General features: G+C 41.7%; 1 protein-coding gene and 1 long non-coding RNA gene across 2 annotated transcripts in view; one reads left to right on the top strand and one right to left on the bottom strand.

Moving 5' to 3' along the window:
- Positions 1–7555: 7555 nt before the first annotated feature.
- LOC102448425 (uncharacterized) lies at positions 7556–16200 on the bottom strand. Its single transcript, XR_332520.5, has 3 exons — positions 16058–16200; positions 13490–13613; positions 7556–9330 (listed from the first exon to the last, which is right to left on the bottom strand). It is a non-coding gene; the product is annotated as an uncharacterized LOC102448425 (long non-coding RNA).
- A 520-nt stretch (positions 16201–16720) lies between these two features.
- CACNA2D3 (calcium voltage-gated channel auxiliary subunit alpha2delta 3) overlaps positions 16721–20002 on the top strand; it is a 758781-nt gene continuing 755499 nt past the window's right edge. Inside the window, exons 1-2 of the mRNA XM_089781194.1 lie at positions 16721–17327; positions 17954–18035. Coding sequence (XP_089637320.1) covers positions 17215–17327; positions 17954–18035 — 195 coding nt within the window. The 5' untranslated portion in view covers positions 16721–17214. The remainder of the gene's footprint in view (positions 17328–17953; positions 18036–20002) is intronic.

Below are 20002 nucleotides of genomic sequence, written 5' to 3' on the forward strand. Positions count from 1 at the left end.
TTGTAAAGTAAGATAGAAGGTGGATGAGGTAAAAATTTTTATTGGACCAGTTGCTGATGGTGGATGGGACATACTTTTGAGCTTCACATAGCTCTACCTCTGATTTGGAGAATGTAATTTGTAAGGTAAAAGAGTTTGTGGCAGTACTGTATTTTCTAGTTCCAAACATTCCAAAATCATATGTCACATGCCACAAAGAAATTGACCTTGGCTTGAAAATCGTAAGTTGTGCCCTGCAAAACTGCAGATATCTACTTTATGTCCTCAGACATCCACATCTGTGGATGTAGATATTTGTGAACCATTTTTGCAGCTCATGTATGGCTGGGGGCAGTGGTGCAGACAGCCTCCACAGACCCCTGGGTAAGCTGGGGTAGGTGGGGTAGGGTGAGGGGCAGCCAGCCCTCAGCGCCTCCTGGAGCACAGTGCTGGCCCCCTTTTCCCCGAGCCCTCAGAGCTGTGCAGAGCATGCAGCGTGGCACTTCTGCAGTGATTTAAAGGGCCCGGGGCACTGGCTGTCACACCTGCCATAGTAGCAGTGGTAGTGGCCGGGAGCCCTGGGCCTCTTTGATCACCAGGCCCCATAGTGATTGCCTCCTCCCCATAATCAGTGGGCCTGGATGGGATCTAAATTTTATATGTAAATCTCTGCAAATTTGTGTATATCCATCTTATATCTATGGATAATTTCAGATCAGATACAGATTAAGCATGTTAATATCAAGTAATTTACTAGTTGAGTAGTCAATGGAATTTCCACTTTTGCAGCTAACGTATGGGGCTCTTGTACATTTCAAAGGAGGAATGCGGAACTCCATGTGCAGCCCAGGGCCAGCAGGAAGTCCCACTGACTCCAGGCTGCATGGTGCCAGCTTTGAAATGTACAAGAGTCCCCAGCGGGGGCTCTTGTGCATTTCAAAGCAGAAGCGCTCTCATGGAGCGCGGGGTCAGTGGGGGACTTAGAGTCCCCCACTGACCCCGGGCTCCATGCCGTGCTGCCCCTTTGAAATGCCACACGGAGCCCGGGGTCAGCTGGGAACTCCCTAGCTGGGAACTCCCCAGCTGACCCCAGGTTCTGCACAGCGTTTCCCCAAAACCCAGAATCAGATGGGGAGTCCCCAGCTGACCCCGGGCTCCACACAGATGCTGCAGTGGCATTTCAAATCAGCAGTACTGCACAGCTCATCCTGAGCTCAGCTGTGTGGTGCTGTCCCTTTGAAATACCGCCTCTGCGTTTCAAAGCAGTGCCACATGGAGCTGACTATGGGCTCCATGCAGCGCTGCCCCTTTGAAACACCGGGGCCACGCATGCTGCGGCACCTTTTCAAAAGGGCAGCATCGCATGGAGCCCGGGTTCAGTTCCGTGTGGTGCTGCTTTGAAATGCTGAGCCGGCATTTCAATGGGGCAGTGCTGTATGGAGCATGGGTACAGGCTCCAGGCAGTGCTGCCACTTTGGAGTACTCCCTCTTCCCCCGCCCCCTTTGCTGCCTCTATTTGATAGAGGTAATAAGTTGGGGTGGGAAATCGATTAATCAACTCGACTATCCAATAAGAATTTGTTCTAATCATAAGCTAAAATATACTTGGAGGAGGTTCTTTTTATTTGACATTTTGGCTTTGAGCCTACTGCATACTCACTTCATATTTCTGAGCTCTTCTCCACAATCATGAGGGCTAGAAACTTTGACTTAAAAAATGAGAGCTGAGCTCCTCATTCAAGCTCTTGATTCCAGTAGCAGAGACTTCAAGAAATATGCCAAATATTGTGAATCTCATTATAAAATCACAAGAGTGAGCAACACTGAAAATAAAGAAGCTGTACATATAGAACCCTGCGATACTGTTTTTTTACAAAAGCTTTTTTTTTTCAAGCTAGCAACAGTTATTTAAATAAGAGGAGAATGAAAACTGAGTTACAAGGGAGAAGAGATGTTTTTTGCTGAGATTTGAAACCAGTATAAATGGAGAGCTGGTGAAGCAGAGGACAATTGTTCCCTGTGATGGGCTGTAAACAGAAAGCTTTTAGTTCAATAATGGTGAAATTGTGGGCAATGGCAAAGAATTAAGGCAGTGCTAGATGAACAGAAGGAACTGGAAGGGGTTTTAGAGAATCTGTCTGAAATCAGCTGAAGTGTGTCTATAAACAAGCAAGGTATTTTTGAACTGTATCCTGAAATGAAAAGAAGGCAATAGATTTGTTTGAGGAGGAATTTGGCACAGATGAAGGTTTCAGAAGAGGTACGGTACTACCATTGAAAAGCTGGATTCTTCAAGTCTTAAAACATAATGTTGGGAGATTCAGAATGTTTCTTATGCTTAGAATTAGGACATGTGTGATATCTGTAGTAACATTTCTTTATTAACTTTTAATGCTTTGTAGTAAAAAGTTCAAGCAGTGCCAAATTAAACAACATGTTTAGCAGAGATGTTAAAATGCATTTATTTTGGTAAACATGTAACTGTTGAAATTTTCTCTTGGGAAATTTCCCACAGGAGGTTTAGGTTGGACATAAGGAAAAACTTCCTAACTCTCAGGGTGGGCAAGCCGTGGAATAAATCGTCTAGGGAGGCTGCAGAATCTTCATCTGTCAGGGCTCTTCCTCACTCTGGCACTCTGAGTGCAGAAGATGGGAGTCCACAAGAGATCTTAAATACCTTGCCTCTATAGGCTCTGCTTACAAAACCTCCCCAAGAGTCAGAGATTCACTGATTTTTGGGAGGTAGCTGCCACCATCAAGTGATTTAAATCCTGAAAAACAGAAAGAAACATTTTAATTCCTTCCCCAGAGGTACCCCAAGGCCTTTTGCCACAAGAGAGCTTGAAAAAAGAAACAACAACAACAAAAACACAGCAAACAAACTGTTGCTCTGATAGCTGACCTTTCAGGCTAGCAGGGATATGCAGACAGGACAAAAGAATCAAATCATCACCTTAAAAAGGGTGATTTTATTAGCAAAACAATATATATCCTTAATAAAGCATACTTAGTAGCTATGTGTTAGAGAACAACTGAAAACAGTTTAAAATGCAGAGTACATAGTCTTTCTAGGTACATCTTAGATAGTGAACGGGAGTGGGGAGAGAGAGAGAGCACGTGGATTTTGCACAGAGAAGCTTAACCACATAACCAAAACCAAAAAAAATACCTTGATTGTGACTAAATATATTTTTTCCCTTTATTTACTCATGATCCAGTCCACTCCCACACCCAATATATCTTGTAGGCATGGTGATTCTGATTACTGCATATTGCTCCCTCCAGCCCTTAACGTAGAAGTCACACAGAGGAAGAGCAGATCAGGTATCTATATACAATTCATATTTCAGTACTGTATCCCACTGTTTCTTCCGGCCCCGTGCCAACACCCTTGCTAGCTACCTGAGTTTAACCCTTTAGTCACCGAGTGCTGGGCAGCACTCCTCCTATCCATCACACCATCATTGGAACTTTTTAAGAGCAGGTTAGACAAACACCTGACAGGAATTGTCTTGATGGTGCTTTGTCCTGCCATGTGTGAAGAGGACTGGACTTGATGACCTCTTGAGGTTCCTACCAGTTTTATGACTCTGATAACCATTTGAATCAAATACCATTTTGTACCCAGCTTCCAAACTTAAGGTATCAGCACCTTATTTTTACTGATTGGAGAAACAGGTTGTACCTCCCTGGTCCAGCACCATTGGGACCTGAGAGATCTTGAACAAGAGAATTTGTCAGATCAGGGGAGGTCTCTTGTTACTGGCTCCCAAGCCCATCGGCTGCTGCTGGCAGGCTCCCCCAGCAGCAGTGTTTCTGCTAAGATTTTCCATCCTTGAGTGGGTTGAATTTTCTTTTGGGTGAGTTGAAATTTCGTAAGTGCAACACCAACATTGAGGTAGTGTGCGGATGTGCACCCACCAGTACAAACAAAAACTGTAGTTATAAACATATATTTTAAATAGTCCATAGGTGTTGAAGAAAATATATTAAAATGAGACATAATTAATGTTTATGATTATTTAATATGAAATAAAATAAAAAGAAAATTAACACTACCCTTGGCTGAAGAAGTAGGTTGTGTTCACGAAAGCTCATAATAGTATTTATATATTTTTGTAGCCTAAGGTGCTACAGGACCATTGTTGGTTTTTAAGGTTTTTTTTAATTATAGACTAACACGGCCACCCCTCTGAGACCTGAGAGTACATGTGTCATCATCCTTTCTAACAGACAGATATATATTTCAAAGATCTTGCAAATAAGATCCTACAAAATTAGCATCACACCTAGTACTTGCTTCTTCTGACTCATAAGAGGTAGAACTCTACTACATAGCAAAGATCTTGCCTTAATGCAGTACAGTTTATCATGTATTAATTAGTAACACAGGATTTAAAAAATCATTAAGATCAGAATTTTAGATATGTACAACACTCAAAATTCTGCAAAAAGAATATTTTTCTTTCTTACCTTAAGCCATTAATGCCTATGTAAACTTTGTTTGAAATGTAATCATGCAAATGTCCTGGCACACATACCCCATACAGCCAGCTTCCCCTCAAGTCCTTTCCAAGGGAACTCTTATGGTACTAAAAAGAATTCCCGCTCTGCCTTCCCCACCACTGCTACACTGCCTAAGATAAAATCTACAGAACAAATTTACCAGAGGCTTCAGCTTGCACTATTCCTAAGGAAACACATAGCTTCACAATCATCTGAAGAAGTGAGTTGTGCCCATGAAGGCTCATGATACTATCTACATTTTTTGTTAGTCTCAAAGGTGCTGCAGGACTATTTGTTGTTTAAGTTTATTCTATTAGCGTATGTCTACACTACCACCCTAGTTCGAACTAGGGTGGTTAATGTAGTCAATCGAAGTTGCAAATGAAGCCCGGGATTTAAATATCCCGGGCTTCATTTGCATCTTGCCGGGCGCCGCCATTTTTAAATCCCCCGTAGTTCGGACTCCGTGCCTGCGGCTACACGTGGCACAGAGTAGGTAGTTCGAATTAGGCTTTCTAATTCGAACTACCGTTATACCTCATTCCAATTAGAAAGCCTAATTCGAACTACCTACTCCGTGCCGTGTGTAGCCGCGGGCACGGAGTCCGAACTACCGGGGATTTAAAAATGGCGGCGCCCGGCAAGATGCAAACGAAGCCCGGGATATTTAAATCCCGGGCTTCATTTGCAACTTTGATTGACTACATTAACCACCCTAGTTCGAACTAGGGTGGTAGTGTAGACATACCCTTACAGACTAACCCCTCTGAAACTTTTGAATCATCTTACTCTTTTATCCAAAATCTTGCATTTCACCTCTCACAATGTCTCCTCACAACATGGGGTTCTTTCCCTTCCCCCCCAAAATCCTTACTAAATGTCTTGATTTGACCAGAAAACTATCACCCCTCTCCCGCTCCAACCCACATGCAGCCTGTACACATGTAGACTATGGCTGTCCTGTTTCCTACAGCCAGGGAGGGAAACTTTCTAATCATGGAACTCAGAGTTAAAGGGTGGGGTGGGGGCTAAAGTGATCAGAGAGTTGGCTGAAACTGGGGCAGTTTTAGTGACAGGGTGGGGAGTGATAGGGCAGGGAGAAGTTTGATCTTGCTTTCACTGGAGGAGATACTGACCTGCTTCTGGGGTGAAAGTATGAAAGCATGGAGGAGGGGGAAGAGACCAGTGCAAATTGGAGAGAGCAGAAAGAATATAGGAGGCAGAGAAGCAAAAAGGCTTGGCAACTGTCCTTCTCTGACTGGGCATCAGGGGAATGGATACAGGGGAAAACAAGGGATCTGCACCCAGCCAATTCCCCAATGGGAGGCTAGGGGAGAAGCAGGAAGGGGGAGAAAAGCAGAGAAGTTGACCCAGTCTGGCAAGGCCTGTAACTTACCCAGCTTTTCCCACATGGCCGGTGACAGGCAATGAAGCACCAATCCTTCCTCCTCTTCAGCTGGCATGATCTGTGTTGCATTAACACCCCCCAGCTACTACAGACCCACCAGGGGATGGGGGAAGAGGACTCGAGTAAAGGCTAGAGCCAGTATTGCAGGCGGCAGCAGCAGTTGCTGTTGCTGCTGCCACTTCTGCTCCTCCACAGCAAGAGAGTGAATGCACCCCCCCCCCCCACTTCCCCAGCCGAGCAACTGAGCTCCCTGCTTGCACAGGGAGCTCTGAACCCCTGTGTGGGGCTCAGAAAAGGGCTGTGCGACTGTGTGGGTGTGCATCTTATAGGGAATGTTGTCCAGCAAGGCATCCTGCCACACCCTCCCCCACCTCCAATCTGGCTGGTATGCATGGCCAACTGCTGCCGGCTTCCTAGGCAACAGAGGCTCTGGCTCCTGTTATGGGGTTCTGACCCTGTAGTTGCTGTTGGCCTCTGGCCCTGTGCTCCAAGGGAATGCTGCAGGGCTCTGGCCCCAACCCCAAGCTCCAGGGGGCTCCTGCAGGACTCTGGCCCTAACCCCATGCTCCAGGAAGCTGCTGGTGGACTTTGGTCCCATGCTGCCATGGGGCTCTGGCTGCAGCCCCAAGCTCCCGGCACTAAACTCTGCATTGACCCATGCTGCCAAGGGTCTCTGGCCCAGCCCCACTCTGCTGCAGATTGCTAGATGCTGCCGTGGGGTTCTGGCTCTGGTCTTGTGCTGGTTTTCAGGTCTTGCACTGCCCCCAGCCAGGCTGCTGACCCTATTGCCCTGGCCCTGGATGGCCCTCCTGTGCTTAGGCTCCCTGCTCTCTAGTTCTGGAGCATCAAAGGCCCTGCTGGATGACAGATGTTGCTGGAACAGAGGGTGATGGTTTTTGGAGATATAACCTGTACTAGTAAAGTATTTTCTGGGACTCATATGAAACAGACATTATTATGGTTGATTATCAGATGACTGTTGGGATGGTAATCTGAAAATTCTGCATTCCTGATTCTTTTTTTTATATTTATTTTTGCAGGGCCAGCCCACAACATTTTGGCACCTGAGGCGGGGAGCTCAAATGATGCCCCCATGCCACCTTTTCTCCTGGCTGCCTGTTATGTCTCTTGTGCCTTCCTTCCTCCAGCACAGTACGCCACCATCTCTGAGCATCTAGAGCAGAGAGAATACCTATGCACGAGCAGCAGACACAATTTTCTACAATATGGGTCCTAGTGGCGCCCCCTCACAGTCTGGCACCTGAGGCGGCCGCCTCAGTTCGCCTCATGGTTATGCCAGCCCTGTATTTTTTATTACATGCTGTAGTCTGTGCCTGTAACTAGACTTAATACAAGATGGCATTCATGATTCCCTGGTGGTTTCATAGCTCAAGTAAAATGACTGTTAGGTCCTGAATTTGTTTGCCTGATTGCTTAAAAATTGAGTGATCCATTTAAAAAGTAATGGGCATAGTGGTCTGACAGAAGTGTATCCTGCAATATTAGTGTCACTGGAGTGGTTAACAGTATATAATGTAGAAAGACATGCTTTGACAAATACTTTATGTAAACCTAAATACACTCAAATGGTATTTTCTTTTTTATTTTAAATGTATCTTTAAACAAACATTAAAACTCAAAATACTGTATTCAAATCTCCAATAAGTAAATCATGAGTGCTTAGCAATTCCATGTCATGCAAGCTGCCATTTATTGTGCAGGTTGTAGGGATTCGTAGCATTGTATGCTACAGTCATAATACTAAACTACATGTTGTGGCTGTTTTCTAGTCATTCCATTCCAGTGTCAGATGTTCTGTGTGATGTCAAAAGTGGGTCAACCATTTTTGAGCAAATCTTCCATCAAGATTACTACCATTCTATGGCCTCACCATGTGAGATGCTGAGTCTATCACGCCTTCTGAATCCTAAGAAAATGTTCTATATGAAGGGATCTATGGAAATAGATTAATTCCTACCTTCCAGGCAATAGGTGTCTACTGTAAACCAGATCATATGGTGATCTAAGACTGCAAAATATTAGCACAAACAGCCCTTGAATATGGTCTGGTAGGAGGGGAAATTTACTGGTTTGTATGAGGCAAAATAATCTTTAATATTCTTGCTTGACAAAAAAATTTATATAAAGTTATTTTTATTTATAATAGCGTTTCAAGATGTAATCGATGAGTCAACCCACCTCTATTCAAGATAGATGCCAAGTAAATTTTATAGGCTGGATTTGAAAGATTCCATAGTGTATCTGCTATTTCCTAATATTATTAAAAATATCCTATAGATCTGTTTGCCACCCTTTGCCTAACTTAGTTTCACAGTTGGAGATGATGGCTTATGATGGGGTATATGATAGCATAGGAATAGTCCATCTAAAAATAAAGTACTGCAGTGTTCTGCTAGCTGGTTATCACACTATTGCTCCCAGTAGTGGTACTATAATGATTTTGGGCTATCACCGTTTGTTGGAGTTTTCATTATGTTGATTTTGGATACCAATATGACCAAATACTTAAGAAAATCTAATATCCTGAATTTAAGCCACTGACTTTATTTTTTGTTCTTGAACTGATGCTACTGTATATTGATTTAGTAGAAAACTTTACTCTTCTTTGCTTGTTTCCTTGCATGTATCTTTTTCCTGTGCAATTCTGTGATGATTTCTCTGTGGCTTTTAGGATCAGACAGCGTTCATGATTAGGGCTGCTGGTTTGTCACAGTGCAGAAAAAGTTCCAGTGTTGTGATTTCTTGGTTTTACCCATGACTTCTGTTTGCCGTGATTTCCTGCGGAGCCTACACCCTAGTGCAGAAGAAAGGCCTGGAGTGGGGGATTGGAGAGCAAGCCTGCCCCATACTCTGGAGCTTGACTTCTGTGTTCTGAGTTCCTTGCTCTGGGCACTGTGACCTGGTGCACAGGGATGCAGTGCTAATCACTGAAATATGGTTTAGTGTCCTCCCATCAGGAGGGTTGTCCGATCCAAACCTAGCATTGCTACAACTCCATGCTCTAGTTTACAGTATCTGGAGAGGGAACCCAGTCTTAGCCCCACAGGACACAGGCACTACTGCTGTCCAAGCCCAGGGTGTGTGTGAGGTGAGGATTGTTGTCTGCCCCCCCCCCACTTCCCTCAACCTTCCATGTGGTGCTGCGGAAGATGTTCCATATCTCTCACTTGCAGTTAATGGGTTTTTTAAATTTTTGTCAATAAGGCTTCCCTCCTACTAAAATTGGTTGCAATTAAATTCAGATTTTTAGATGAGCATAATCCCCATTGCTGAATTTCTATGTTCTTGGTATCATAAATGTTTTGTTGTAATGCATCCCAAATCTGAAATGATTCGAATAATCTTTCAAGTCCACATCTTGGAGGATAGTCATTTGAAGGGAAAGCAGAGGAATTTGCATGGCTCAGATTCATCATCTGAAACAAATTATGCAAGGTTAGTGATTTGATTTTTGTAATCTACAGACAATCCTAGATTCATCATTTAAATGCTTTATCACCTTTGCTCTTCATTTTTTATCATCAGTGTCGCACTGTAGCCTCTTTTCTTTTTTGTCACACTATTCAGTTCATTGTGTTATTTCTCAGTTATGATTTCTCATTTTAGTTACTAGCTTCTGTGTTCAAATATTTTGAGCGTAATGAAAACATTAACGTGTACGACGTAACACTAGCCTTAGGTGTAAAAGATAATTCATTTGCTGCTGGAAGAGTTCATTTTCTAGCCTGACACTCAAAAGAAACAAAAAAGCAGTCTTTTCAATAGTTGAAAATTTAAAATAAATTAAGCCTATGTGAAATGGAACTAACAGACTAGAGCTACAGTGGACTGCTTAAATTGGATTTGGTTAGCTATAAACATCATTATCTTAAAGCGTTCTAGCTTGCCCAGGCAGCATGAGCTCTCATAGGCTGGGATGTGATAATGCTCTGCTCTTTTACATTTTAACTCCATGCAGAGATGCTAAAGCCAGCAGCTGAAAACAGTCTTTGTGCAAGCTAAATTAACTATGCATTCCTTGGGGTTTTAGGGCAAACTGTGAGGTTTATTTTGGGTTGAAATATGCCAAAGATAAAATGTATTCAAAATACTGACCTGATGATATATTTTGAAGGGGTTTTGCTCTTCTATATAGTTTTTTTAATGCCATTGTTCACAAGCAATGGTTACAAACATAGCTTGCATCTATACTAAGAATATTCTTGTGAATTAAAATTTTTATATCTATATTGACTTAAAACCAATAAAACTACGGAAAAGTAACATTACATAGATTTAGACATAATGGGTGTATTTTTAGAATTGAATTCTCCAAAAACAATTATAAGATTTATAGCATATTGTAAAGTCTAAAAGGCACTAACTCATGCACACTATGCAGTATTGTATTCACAAAATCCTACGAGTAGTGTTACTTGACCTCAATCTTTGTCTTAAGTGGGTTGGGATCCATCAATAATTAGCTTTTTCACACCAATAAAATACTTAGTTTCATACACTAGGGACCTTCATAAAATTCCAAAAATACATGTGCATATGTTAGGTATGCCACAAAATAGTCTATGTAGACATACACACAAATGCACTTAGACATGCCAGTTCATTTGAAACCATTAAAAGCTTATGCCAGATAAAACCAATCCAAAGATTTGTAAAGTATTATTTTATCAATCTTTCTACCACTGGTGTGTTTCCAAATAATAATACTTAACATTTTATTGTGCCTTTCATGTCAGGGTCTTAAACTGCTTTATGAGGCTTAGATATGACCTTTATCATATCCTTCTCATTCACTTTTTTCCATTTTACATGTGTAAACATGTGAAAGAAGAAAGAGAATGGAAAAATGAAAGTCACTAAATATTAAAGGCAAGAAAGACATTTCAATACAGTGCACCATAAATGCGGTGTTGTATAAAGGAACCCTGTCCCTTCATTTTCTTCTGCTTCACACTTCTTTCCTCCCATTTCTTATTTAAGGGGTCACTCTGGGGCTATATACATTTCAGAGAAGAAAAAAATGGGAGAATTTATTTTTATAAAATGAAAGGAGCATTACACAGGACACGCCTATTTTAGAATTATAATCTCTCTCTTCAGCTTCCCAGAAAAATGCTACAAAGAGAGAATGTTAGCTGCCGTGCAGTCCACCTAGGACATATCTTTTCATAACTTTGCAGTATACGTATCTTCTAACTCTTATGAAATACAGGCAAATAAAATGAACTCTTGTGGATTTTTTGGAAATAATTTCAGGTTGCTGTAGCTTGCACTTTTTTGCAAAGTGTTTTTGGCCAGTTTAGTCTTTTGCATTTACTTTCTTATCTCTGTAGGGCTCACTGTTGAGAGGATGTGACAGAAAAAAGAAATACAATAAACATTTGTGTTAATTACTTCATTTTCCTCCTACTCCCCACCCCTGTTCCATATGCTTCCCTAGTGCCTCTCTTAATTGTTTTCTTTGGTCTCAAAACCATATCTTCCATCAAAGATCTCAAAGTATGTTGCAAAGCTGAAAATGGCTCTTTTCTTTTCTCTCCATCCCACTCCTTTACATGGGCAAATATATTTGAAAGGAGAGGGGGAAGGACATTGGAATTGCTTCTATAGTTCCTTACTTTACCTCTTTGCCAAAATAGACCTTTAGTCTACTACTCTTCTACTCAAGCTTATATTGTTTTTCTCATGCTGCCCTTATGAACTATCTTCCATTTCTTGCTCACCAAGTATACTCTCTCAGTTCCTTCCTTAATATGTTGCTCTTTTGTGAAGCCTTTCAATGTTCATCTTCTCTCTGACCTTTTGAACAACCATGTGACGTATCACATATTTTAGGTAAATTTCAACCTCTTGGGTGTGAGAGAGTAGGAAGTCTCTTTCATGTGTTTGTAAACCACTGTCTACTCTTTTTCTTGATCATCTATTAATGAGTAAAAGATTAGATGACTTTGCATCCTTAGAATAGGAGATGGGGAAATCCCCAAGTTATTGGACAGCCTTTAGCTCAGTGTGGGTAATACTTGAGACTATCATGTATTGAAAGCAGACTAGTTTCAAGGCTCTGAGAAAGGATCTTCATTTTTATAGCTCACAATGTACTAATATTTGCTTCTGAGATTCCAAGGTAGTTATATACTATATATTTTAGAAATGTTGTCTGTGTGTCCATCCATCTGAGAACTCTCCCTAAATGGTAAGTGCTAGGACCACCACATTTGGTAGGCAGCTTCCTCTTATCATAACTTAACACAAGGTAAGGGTTTGGTTGTGCCAGGACAACGGGATGTGTCTGGAATTTGATTGTTTCTCATAAAAGGGAAAGGGAATGGCCTGGTAGGAGGGACAGTTATACTGTAGAATGACCACAAGGGGCAGCAAGGGGCCAGAGATGGGAACTTGGACAGCAATAACTCCATTGGGCCAGCAGGGGCCAGAGGTGGAATAAATGACAGCTGTTTACTACATATATTTCAGATAAGTTGTTTTTTTGTGTGTCCATTTGTCTGTGTCTCTGTCCATCCCCCAGCCGGGGAACATGCACCCTTCCCCTGGCTGTGCCCACTGCAGGGGCCCTGGATAGGCACTTCTCACCTGGCCCTAGGATGTGGTAGTGAGAGAAGGTGGGGTTGTCCTTTCTCCTCATGGCAGCCTACATATTGAATCCTTCATCCCCAGAACAATGATTTTAAATGAAAGAAAACAAAACTTATTTGAGTTAAGGACCCTAGCAATGCCAGGTAAATCTTCTAGTAGAATATAAATATGATACAAATTTTGTCACCTTGCATCACTGTATATTTTCTAGAGGCAGCTGGCACTTCTGAAGGCTTCTCTGAGAGTCAGAGGTTTGGTCACCATCTGCCTGGGTATGTTATGGCTATACATATTTGATCCCAACTGCTTGCCAGCATGTCACAAGTATCACCCTTTGTTTGCCCAGCCTGGTTACTCCTTGCAGTCTGACCTTAATATACTTCTTGTCCTGAATTCACCTTAAAATCATGCTATTGCAGGGACTAATGCTCACAAAGGAAGTGATAGGTTTTTTTTGTCTTTACAGAGATAATAAAAAACTGTCACCTGTTATGTTAGCTTTCTAAAAGCACACTCTTTACTGAACTTACTCAGTAGTGATGGTTTATAATAAAATTAAAACATGTTTATTTACAAAAGAACATGGATTAATTGATACCAAATAGAAGGGATAAAGGTAGGAAATGGATGGCAGGTCACAACCAATAGTGGCCCCACCCACCGTTGGGCTAGGTTACCTGCTCATGTGGCTTCTCTCCAGGCCCCATTATGCTTTGCCTTCCCTGCACTCTGAGGCTGGAGTCTGGTGCTGCCCACTCTCCTCATGATTCTCAGGGGCTGTGTGGGCTGGCTTTGGTGGGGGGCTCGGGGCCAGTGGCCCTACACTGGGTGGGGCAGGCTCTGGGTGGTGGAAGGGGCGTGGGGGATGTCACACACTGCCCATGAAGGTAGAAATGGCTAAACAAATACAAGTGGAAGTAAATACAAAGAGTAAACTTAATCTGCAAGTTACTGTCTTTTGTTCAAGATGGTTTCTCTCACCTACGGTCTCCATTCCAGTTTTGAAGGATAAAGATGGAGTCTCTTTCTGTTTCTTATATCCCCAAAGGGAGGTCTGTGTGACAAGTCAAGAAGGCCCCCTGGGGATTTGGTCTTCTGTGTATGTCTATGGGAAGCAAGAGTTCTGTTAATTTTCTGTCTTTGTCTCTCATATTCAGGATCAGGATAACCCCTGACAGTCTGGCACAATGGCTATGTTGACTGCTAATATGTAAAGTGAGGTAAGCCCATATTCCTTTGTTTAGGGTAGACCTGTTTATCACCTTTACCTAGAATAGGTAAGTATGTCCTAGTAAAACCATACAGAAGGAATCCATAACTTCACATATGTAAAAAGATGCATTTTACAATAATATTAAAAAGCAGCATATTGCTAAAGGCATATTTGGTACAAATGCTATCGCAATAGTGTATGAATATAACTTCAACATTTAAGAAGTTAAAAGTTGATAGTCATGCATCTTTTTTAAATTTCAGGTGACTTCATCTGCTGTCTCATTTCAGTCTTTCACTATGTTCTGCTAAATTGGGAACCACAACATGGTGCCATCCATTTTTTGATATTTCCACCTCAGGATTATTTTAAATGACATGGTTTAATATAAAACCAGAATAAGATTCTTCCTTTCCACTTACCACCTACAGCTTTCATTTTACATACAACAATCAATGTAAAAACAAATCAACATTCCACAATAACCTTTGGTAGACAACTTAGCTTTCCTCTTCTTCCCCACCCTATAGACATTATGTATCATCAATTTAGGGAAAAAAAGTATTTCTGGTTTGTGTTGCACTTTCATTGCTATTATAATTTCCACGTCATGGTATTATGATGTTGAAGCTGGATGTGCTGAATTCAGTGATTCCCATGTCTTGAATAGGAGGAGTACTCAGGATAGGATACTACATCTGTATGTCTATTTGTTTAATAATGTATTTACAGTTGCTTATGAAGACGATGTATGTGTTAAACAGAATTAAACGCAGGTTTTCAATCCATTATTGCATGGTAAAAAAGTTGCAAAAAGCTTGTACAAACATTCTAGAGTACATAAGTGACTAAGATATTAAAGTATCTGATGAAGTGGGTCTTTGCCCACAAAAGCTTATGCTCCAATAAATCTGTTAGTCTATAAGGTGCCACAGGACTCCTTCCTGCTTTTAAGATATTAAAATATTTTATAGTTTAGTAATAGAACATAGATATAGACTAGTGACAAAAACAAATGGGTAATTTCTATATTGTTTAAATCTTTATTGTGTGGGGGAGGAGGAGAAGTAGTTTTTTCCCGTGTTATAACTGTACAAATATTCAACTATGTACACTGTACACACAATCAAATGTGAATAGGAGGTGGTATAAAATAAAAGAAATGTTAAATTAAAAAAATCCATAGCGTCAAGACTTAAGTAATTTGATGATACTGTAAGCTTCTATCATATTACCTGGTGATGTTTTCACATATATTTTATGTTGCAATTTTAGAAATATCCAAACATTGGCAAATATATACTTTAAATATTATCTGGCTTGTGTCTTGAAAGCACTGATGCATTAAAAACATTTAAACCTTAAAAACTATTTTCCTGACATAAAATTTAAAGATTGTGTAACAAACATAGGAGAAGCATCTGTGCCATTCTTCAGTGTGATATTGTAGTGAAAAGGTTTTGCTGTTTATAGGACATGTTCAAAAGGGTGTATAATTCATTATACATGGTTAGTCATCCATACATGTTTTTACATTTTGCCTGTAGGTAGGTTGAGCACCTGGTGATATGGTAATACATTTAAACCATTTCTTACAGAGTGCTTACTGGGTTACATAGATTTTAAGCTTGCAGACCAAAGGAGCCCTCAGTTCCCAAAGTCATAAGGGTTATCCAAGTTCACAAAATAAAAACTGGTATTTCTTTTCCAAACCAAAGATATGGGCAATATACTTCCCATATGGAAATGAGTAGTGGTTAATGAAAGCTAAACTCCAAGCTTTCCCAATAACTATATAAATTGCCTTAGAATATTTTTTCCTTAAATCTTCAGGGCTTTTTTTCTGAGATTTGGTCATTTGATTCAACAGCACTTACATTTTGGCCAGGACATCCGTTGTATGGCAATCAGGCAGTGGAAGGGGATGGTACTCTGTACGGCAAGCTGTTCAGCACACTTGTAAAAGTTAATGTGAAAGCAAAGTACCGGTGCTGTGTATGAAATCTCAAGGGAGGAAATGCTACACAAGAAAAGTACACTGTGTACAAAGGAATATAGGCTAATTAGACATTAATTCCAACTGCCGAGCTAGGTAAACTAGAATCCCAGCTCCTGTGCATTAGTGTCTCAGTAGCGGGTCTCTCTAGCACAGTGTAAGGATGACTCAGCCCATGCTCAGATCATCTTTAATTCCTGGCATGCTTATTTACGTTAAAGTTCAAACGCTATTTTAAGTCTTTAGCTTTGGGAGATGGAGGGTAAGAACAAGCGAAGGCGGGAGAAGGGAGGGGGGAAGAGAAGCAAGCGGGGGGAGGTTAAAACACACCAAAAACTACCTGAATGAATCCTTCCTGCTCCCTCTGTGGCTCCTTGTGAATCTTATGCCCACTTCACTAAGGGGATTCCTCCACAAAAGCACAGATTAATAATTCATTGATGCTCTCCAGTGCCCGAGCCCGCATTGATTTACTTATGCTGCATTTCCTTTCATTCATAAGCCTTTCCCTGTGCTGGTCTCTCGGAGAACGCCTCGCTGCAGCGCTCAGACAGGGAGGAAGCCGCAGCCGCGCTCAAGGGCATGCGACACTCCACTCGGGTCCATGTGCGCGCCTGACCTCAGCCCGGGGACTGGCTCTGCCGAGGCGCCTCTGTGCCAGCCTCGCCTCCCGTCCTCGCGCCGACTCTGCAGCCGGGATGCTCAGCGGCGTTCGGCGCGAAGGGCTGAGCTCCCGCCATCAATCTCCTCTGCGGGGCGGGCGACAGATGCTTGTCATGCAGCAGTGCACCGCCTGAATTGGCCGGGGCCCCGGCGGGTGTGCGCGGCCCCCTCCCACTCCTGCCAGCCCTGCCCAGCGGAGTCCCTCGGGCAAGGCGCGCTGCTCTTTCCAGCCGCCCCCCGAAAGCTCTGGGTCCCACTTTGAGCACCTCCAGACTTTGCCGGACCCCGGCACTTTGCCCTTGGTCCCTGCCTCTCTCACTCAAAGACTGCTCCCCTCACCCCGGGTATTGGCTGTCTCGCCCGGAGCCGGAGGCTGGAGCGTGCCGGCGAGGGAGAAGGAGAACTCGAGGCAGCTTCCCATCCATAAAGTGAGCAGTAATTGCAAGGAGGCAGCCTCCCCGCTCGGAATCAATAGAGGCTGCTCCTTCGCTGCTAAGGGCACTTTGGAGAAGCAGCAGGGCACTGAAGTAACTCGGCTCACTGCTGACTGCGGAGTTGTAAAGAACTACATGCAAGTGGCTGCAGCAGGGCTGGAAAACGCGTCGCTGTTACCAAGGACACAATAGTTTTTAAAGTCGTTAGCGCTTTTCCCCCTCCGATCCTCTCCTTCCATTATCCAGAGAGGGCCACTCCCGGGAGGGATGAGGATGGAGCTGTGATATCTTTCCCCTCTCCAGCGTTGCTTTGGAGGAGAGTGGGGGAGCAAGCGGTTCTGCTGTTCAGCTCAGCTGTGCTCGAATTTCCCCCAAGTCTTCTCAGGCTCCGAGAGAAACCATGATTTTGAACCTACTCCGGGCTTTTTGGGGGTTCTTCTTTATCTTCTGGACAGCTTTTAACACCGCCTTCGTGGATGTGGTCGGATCGGAGCAGCAGATCCCCTTGTCGGTGTAAGTGTTTGCATGGTTTGGCTCTCTGGCCACGCTGCAGGAGTGGAAACTTGGAGCCCTGGTGCCCAAGTTTTTGTTGTTGTTTGTTGCAGATATTTGACTGATCCGAGCATTTTATTCCGTTACCAGGTCTGTGTGAAGTCCAGTGTCATGATTAACTCACTGCTGCTTGATTTTTATTTTAGGGGAGGGTGTGCGGGGGATAAACATGTATAGACGCTAAAGTTAAAAGCCTTTATGTATGGGGCATTTACTCATTCTTATATGCGGATTTCAGGTCCAATGCTATCCTATTTCATCTTCCTTCTTGCAGCCAGTTAGTACCTTCCAGATTATGCAAAATCCTGTCTCTTTACAAATCCGTTTGTTTGTTTATTTGTAAGTGCAGTTAAAGCAACTTTAAATCCAAGGCCTTACCTTGGTCTGAACTACATGTTCCTTCAGCTTGTACTTGTGAATAGCTCCTCTTTTCTTTTGGGGTGGTGTTATTTCTTAACAGTGCTTTTTAACACAACATTGCTTAGATTCTTGAGGGTGCAGTTGAGGCTGTCATGCTCTGTTTGTTTGTTGCCTACTGTAACATGTGTATTACATTTCTTCCTGTCTTTTTTCCCCTGCCCCCACAGTGTAAAGCTCTGGGCCTCTGCTTTTGGAGGGGAAATCAAATCCATCGCAGCTAAATACTCAGGTTCTCAGCTTCTGCAGAAGGTAAGGATCTCTCTAGTTGTAGCAAGAAATGGTTTTAGTACAGAAAATGGAGGCAGATTTAGTTTTCTAAACAAACAGGCGAGCAGCACATCCTTTGGTTAGAAGGCTTTTTGCTCTGCATATAGTTCCTAGGCCCTGCTGTCTCCTTGCTGCGCTGACTGGCGACTTCCTGATTAACTGGTTATTTTTAATGGGTTTCAGGTCCAAAGAATATTACTTACTAGTGAAGTGCACAGTGAAGCCTAGAAGCTATTTTGTCATCTTGTTACTCTCTGAGGATGATGATGGTGTTGTTGTTTCAGCATGGAAACAGCTGCTTCTCTGAAAAACTTCATGCAAGGAGCAGAATTAGAGCATTTTTTTATCATTCTTTGCATCTTATGTTGCATGCCATTGACTGTATTAGGGAAAGAAGACTGCACCATTGTTTATCATCTCTGCTGTTTTTGCAATCCCATTATTCCCCAATCATCTCTACCCAGTGCTGGGATGTATTACATCATTACAGATAAGGGGAATGAATGTGGTTATCTTTTTGCTCAGCTGCACAGCTGGGTAATAACCTAGTGAAGTAATGCAAAAACTTGAGAAATTGGTTTGTCTACATCATTCTGACAAATAATGAGAATGCAGAATTGATTATTAGACTTTAATATAAAGTTGCACTGTTAAATTAGAATAGGTGCATCTTTTAATAAAAGTTTCTTATTGGGAACTTGTTTTAGAGTGGTTGATGAATAAAAAATTGAGAGAAGTTGAAAGACATCACTATTGCAGTTCTGCAGCATTTAAATATGATCCTCAAAGCCTGGTATTAAAATCCAGTAATTTCCAGTATGTGAATGCCAACTCTTTTCAAATAGGACTTTAATCCAAAGTAGCACTTTATGAATGTTGTGTGGTAATGAACTACTCATATTGTTATAGTGCACATTATGAAAGTATTTATATCCTTCAGAAATTATGCAACAGGCAGTACATTGGGTATTCAAACAAAACAGCTTGTGCTAAAATTAAAATTGCAGCAATATCTTATTGTTAAAGGTATGTTAGATTGCTTAGTGTATAAGGAATTGATGCTTTCAATATTGTGGTTCCCAGTATTGCAAGAATTGAGTTTCATTCAATTAAAAATATAGCTCCTAAGCACAAAAGTATTTGGTGTCTTAGTGCTTCTCAAGGCCTTTATATTAACTGGATGTAGTATTTTGGTGTACAGTTATTTTAATCTAACCTTTGAGACACTGCATTCATTGTAGTCCTACTTTATATTTTATACTTACTGTAAACACTTCTTTATATAGTTTGTGTCATCATGTTTTCTATGCAAATAGTGTTGTATTCAGAAAACACAATAATCTTATCTTTTTGAACTGCTGACCAGGATCTAATCAAAACATATTCCATGTTTTGGAAATGATCTAATATTGTTCAAATGGTTTAATTTTTAATTGAGCACCACCCAATATGTAGTTTTATTTAATATGCTCTTATTTATCTTTGACCACAAGTGTGAACTTCTGCACACATCCATATGATTTTAAAAGTTTATCTACTGAAGATACACTGCCTAATGTTTGACTGCAAAATTCAGAACACTTTTTGATTCCCAAAGCTATTAAGACCACAGAGTCAGTATAGATCCTTAGTCATTCTTCTCTTCTTAATTTTGATACTGATAGGACCACCTCTGAAATAATGTATTTTCCTTTGTTTTGCCTCTAAAGTAGTAAGATTTTATTCTGTTGGTTATGCTGTAGGTTATTGGAAGCTATCTCTATATTCATTTTACCTTTGTATCAGCATCCTTTCCAATTCACCAGCAAATCTTGTTTTGTGTTTTTTACTGCTTGACTGTTGTTGGTTTATTCCTTGATATTTTTAATTTCTTGCCTTTTTGCCTTTATTCTGGTATTTCATAATATGATTGGTATTTAGGGTTGTATGGCAGACAGTAGGATTTTATT

Source organism: Pelodiscus sinensis, chromosome 11 (genome assembly GCF_052426305.1).
Source record: "Pelodiscus sinensis isolate ZL-2025 chromosome 11, ASM5242630v1, whole genome shotgun sequence".
Taxonomy (NCBI): Eukaryota; Metazoa; Chordata; order Testudines; family Trionychidae; genus Pelodiscus; species Pelodiscus sinensis.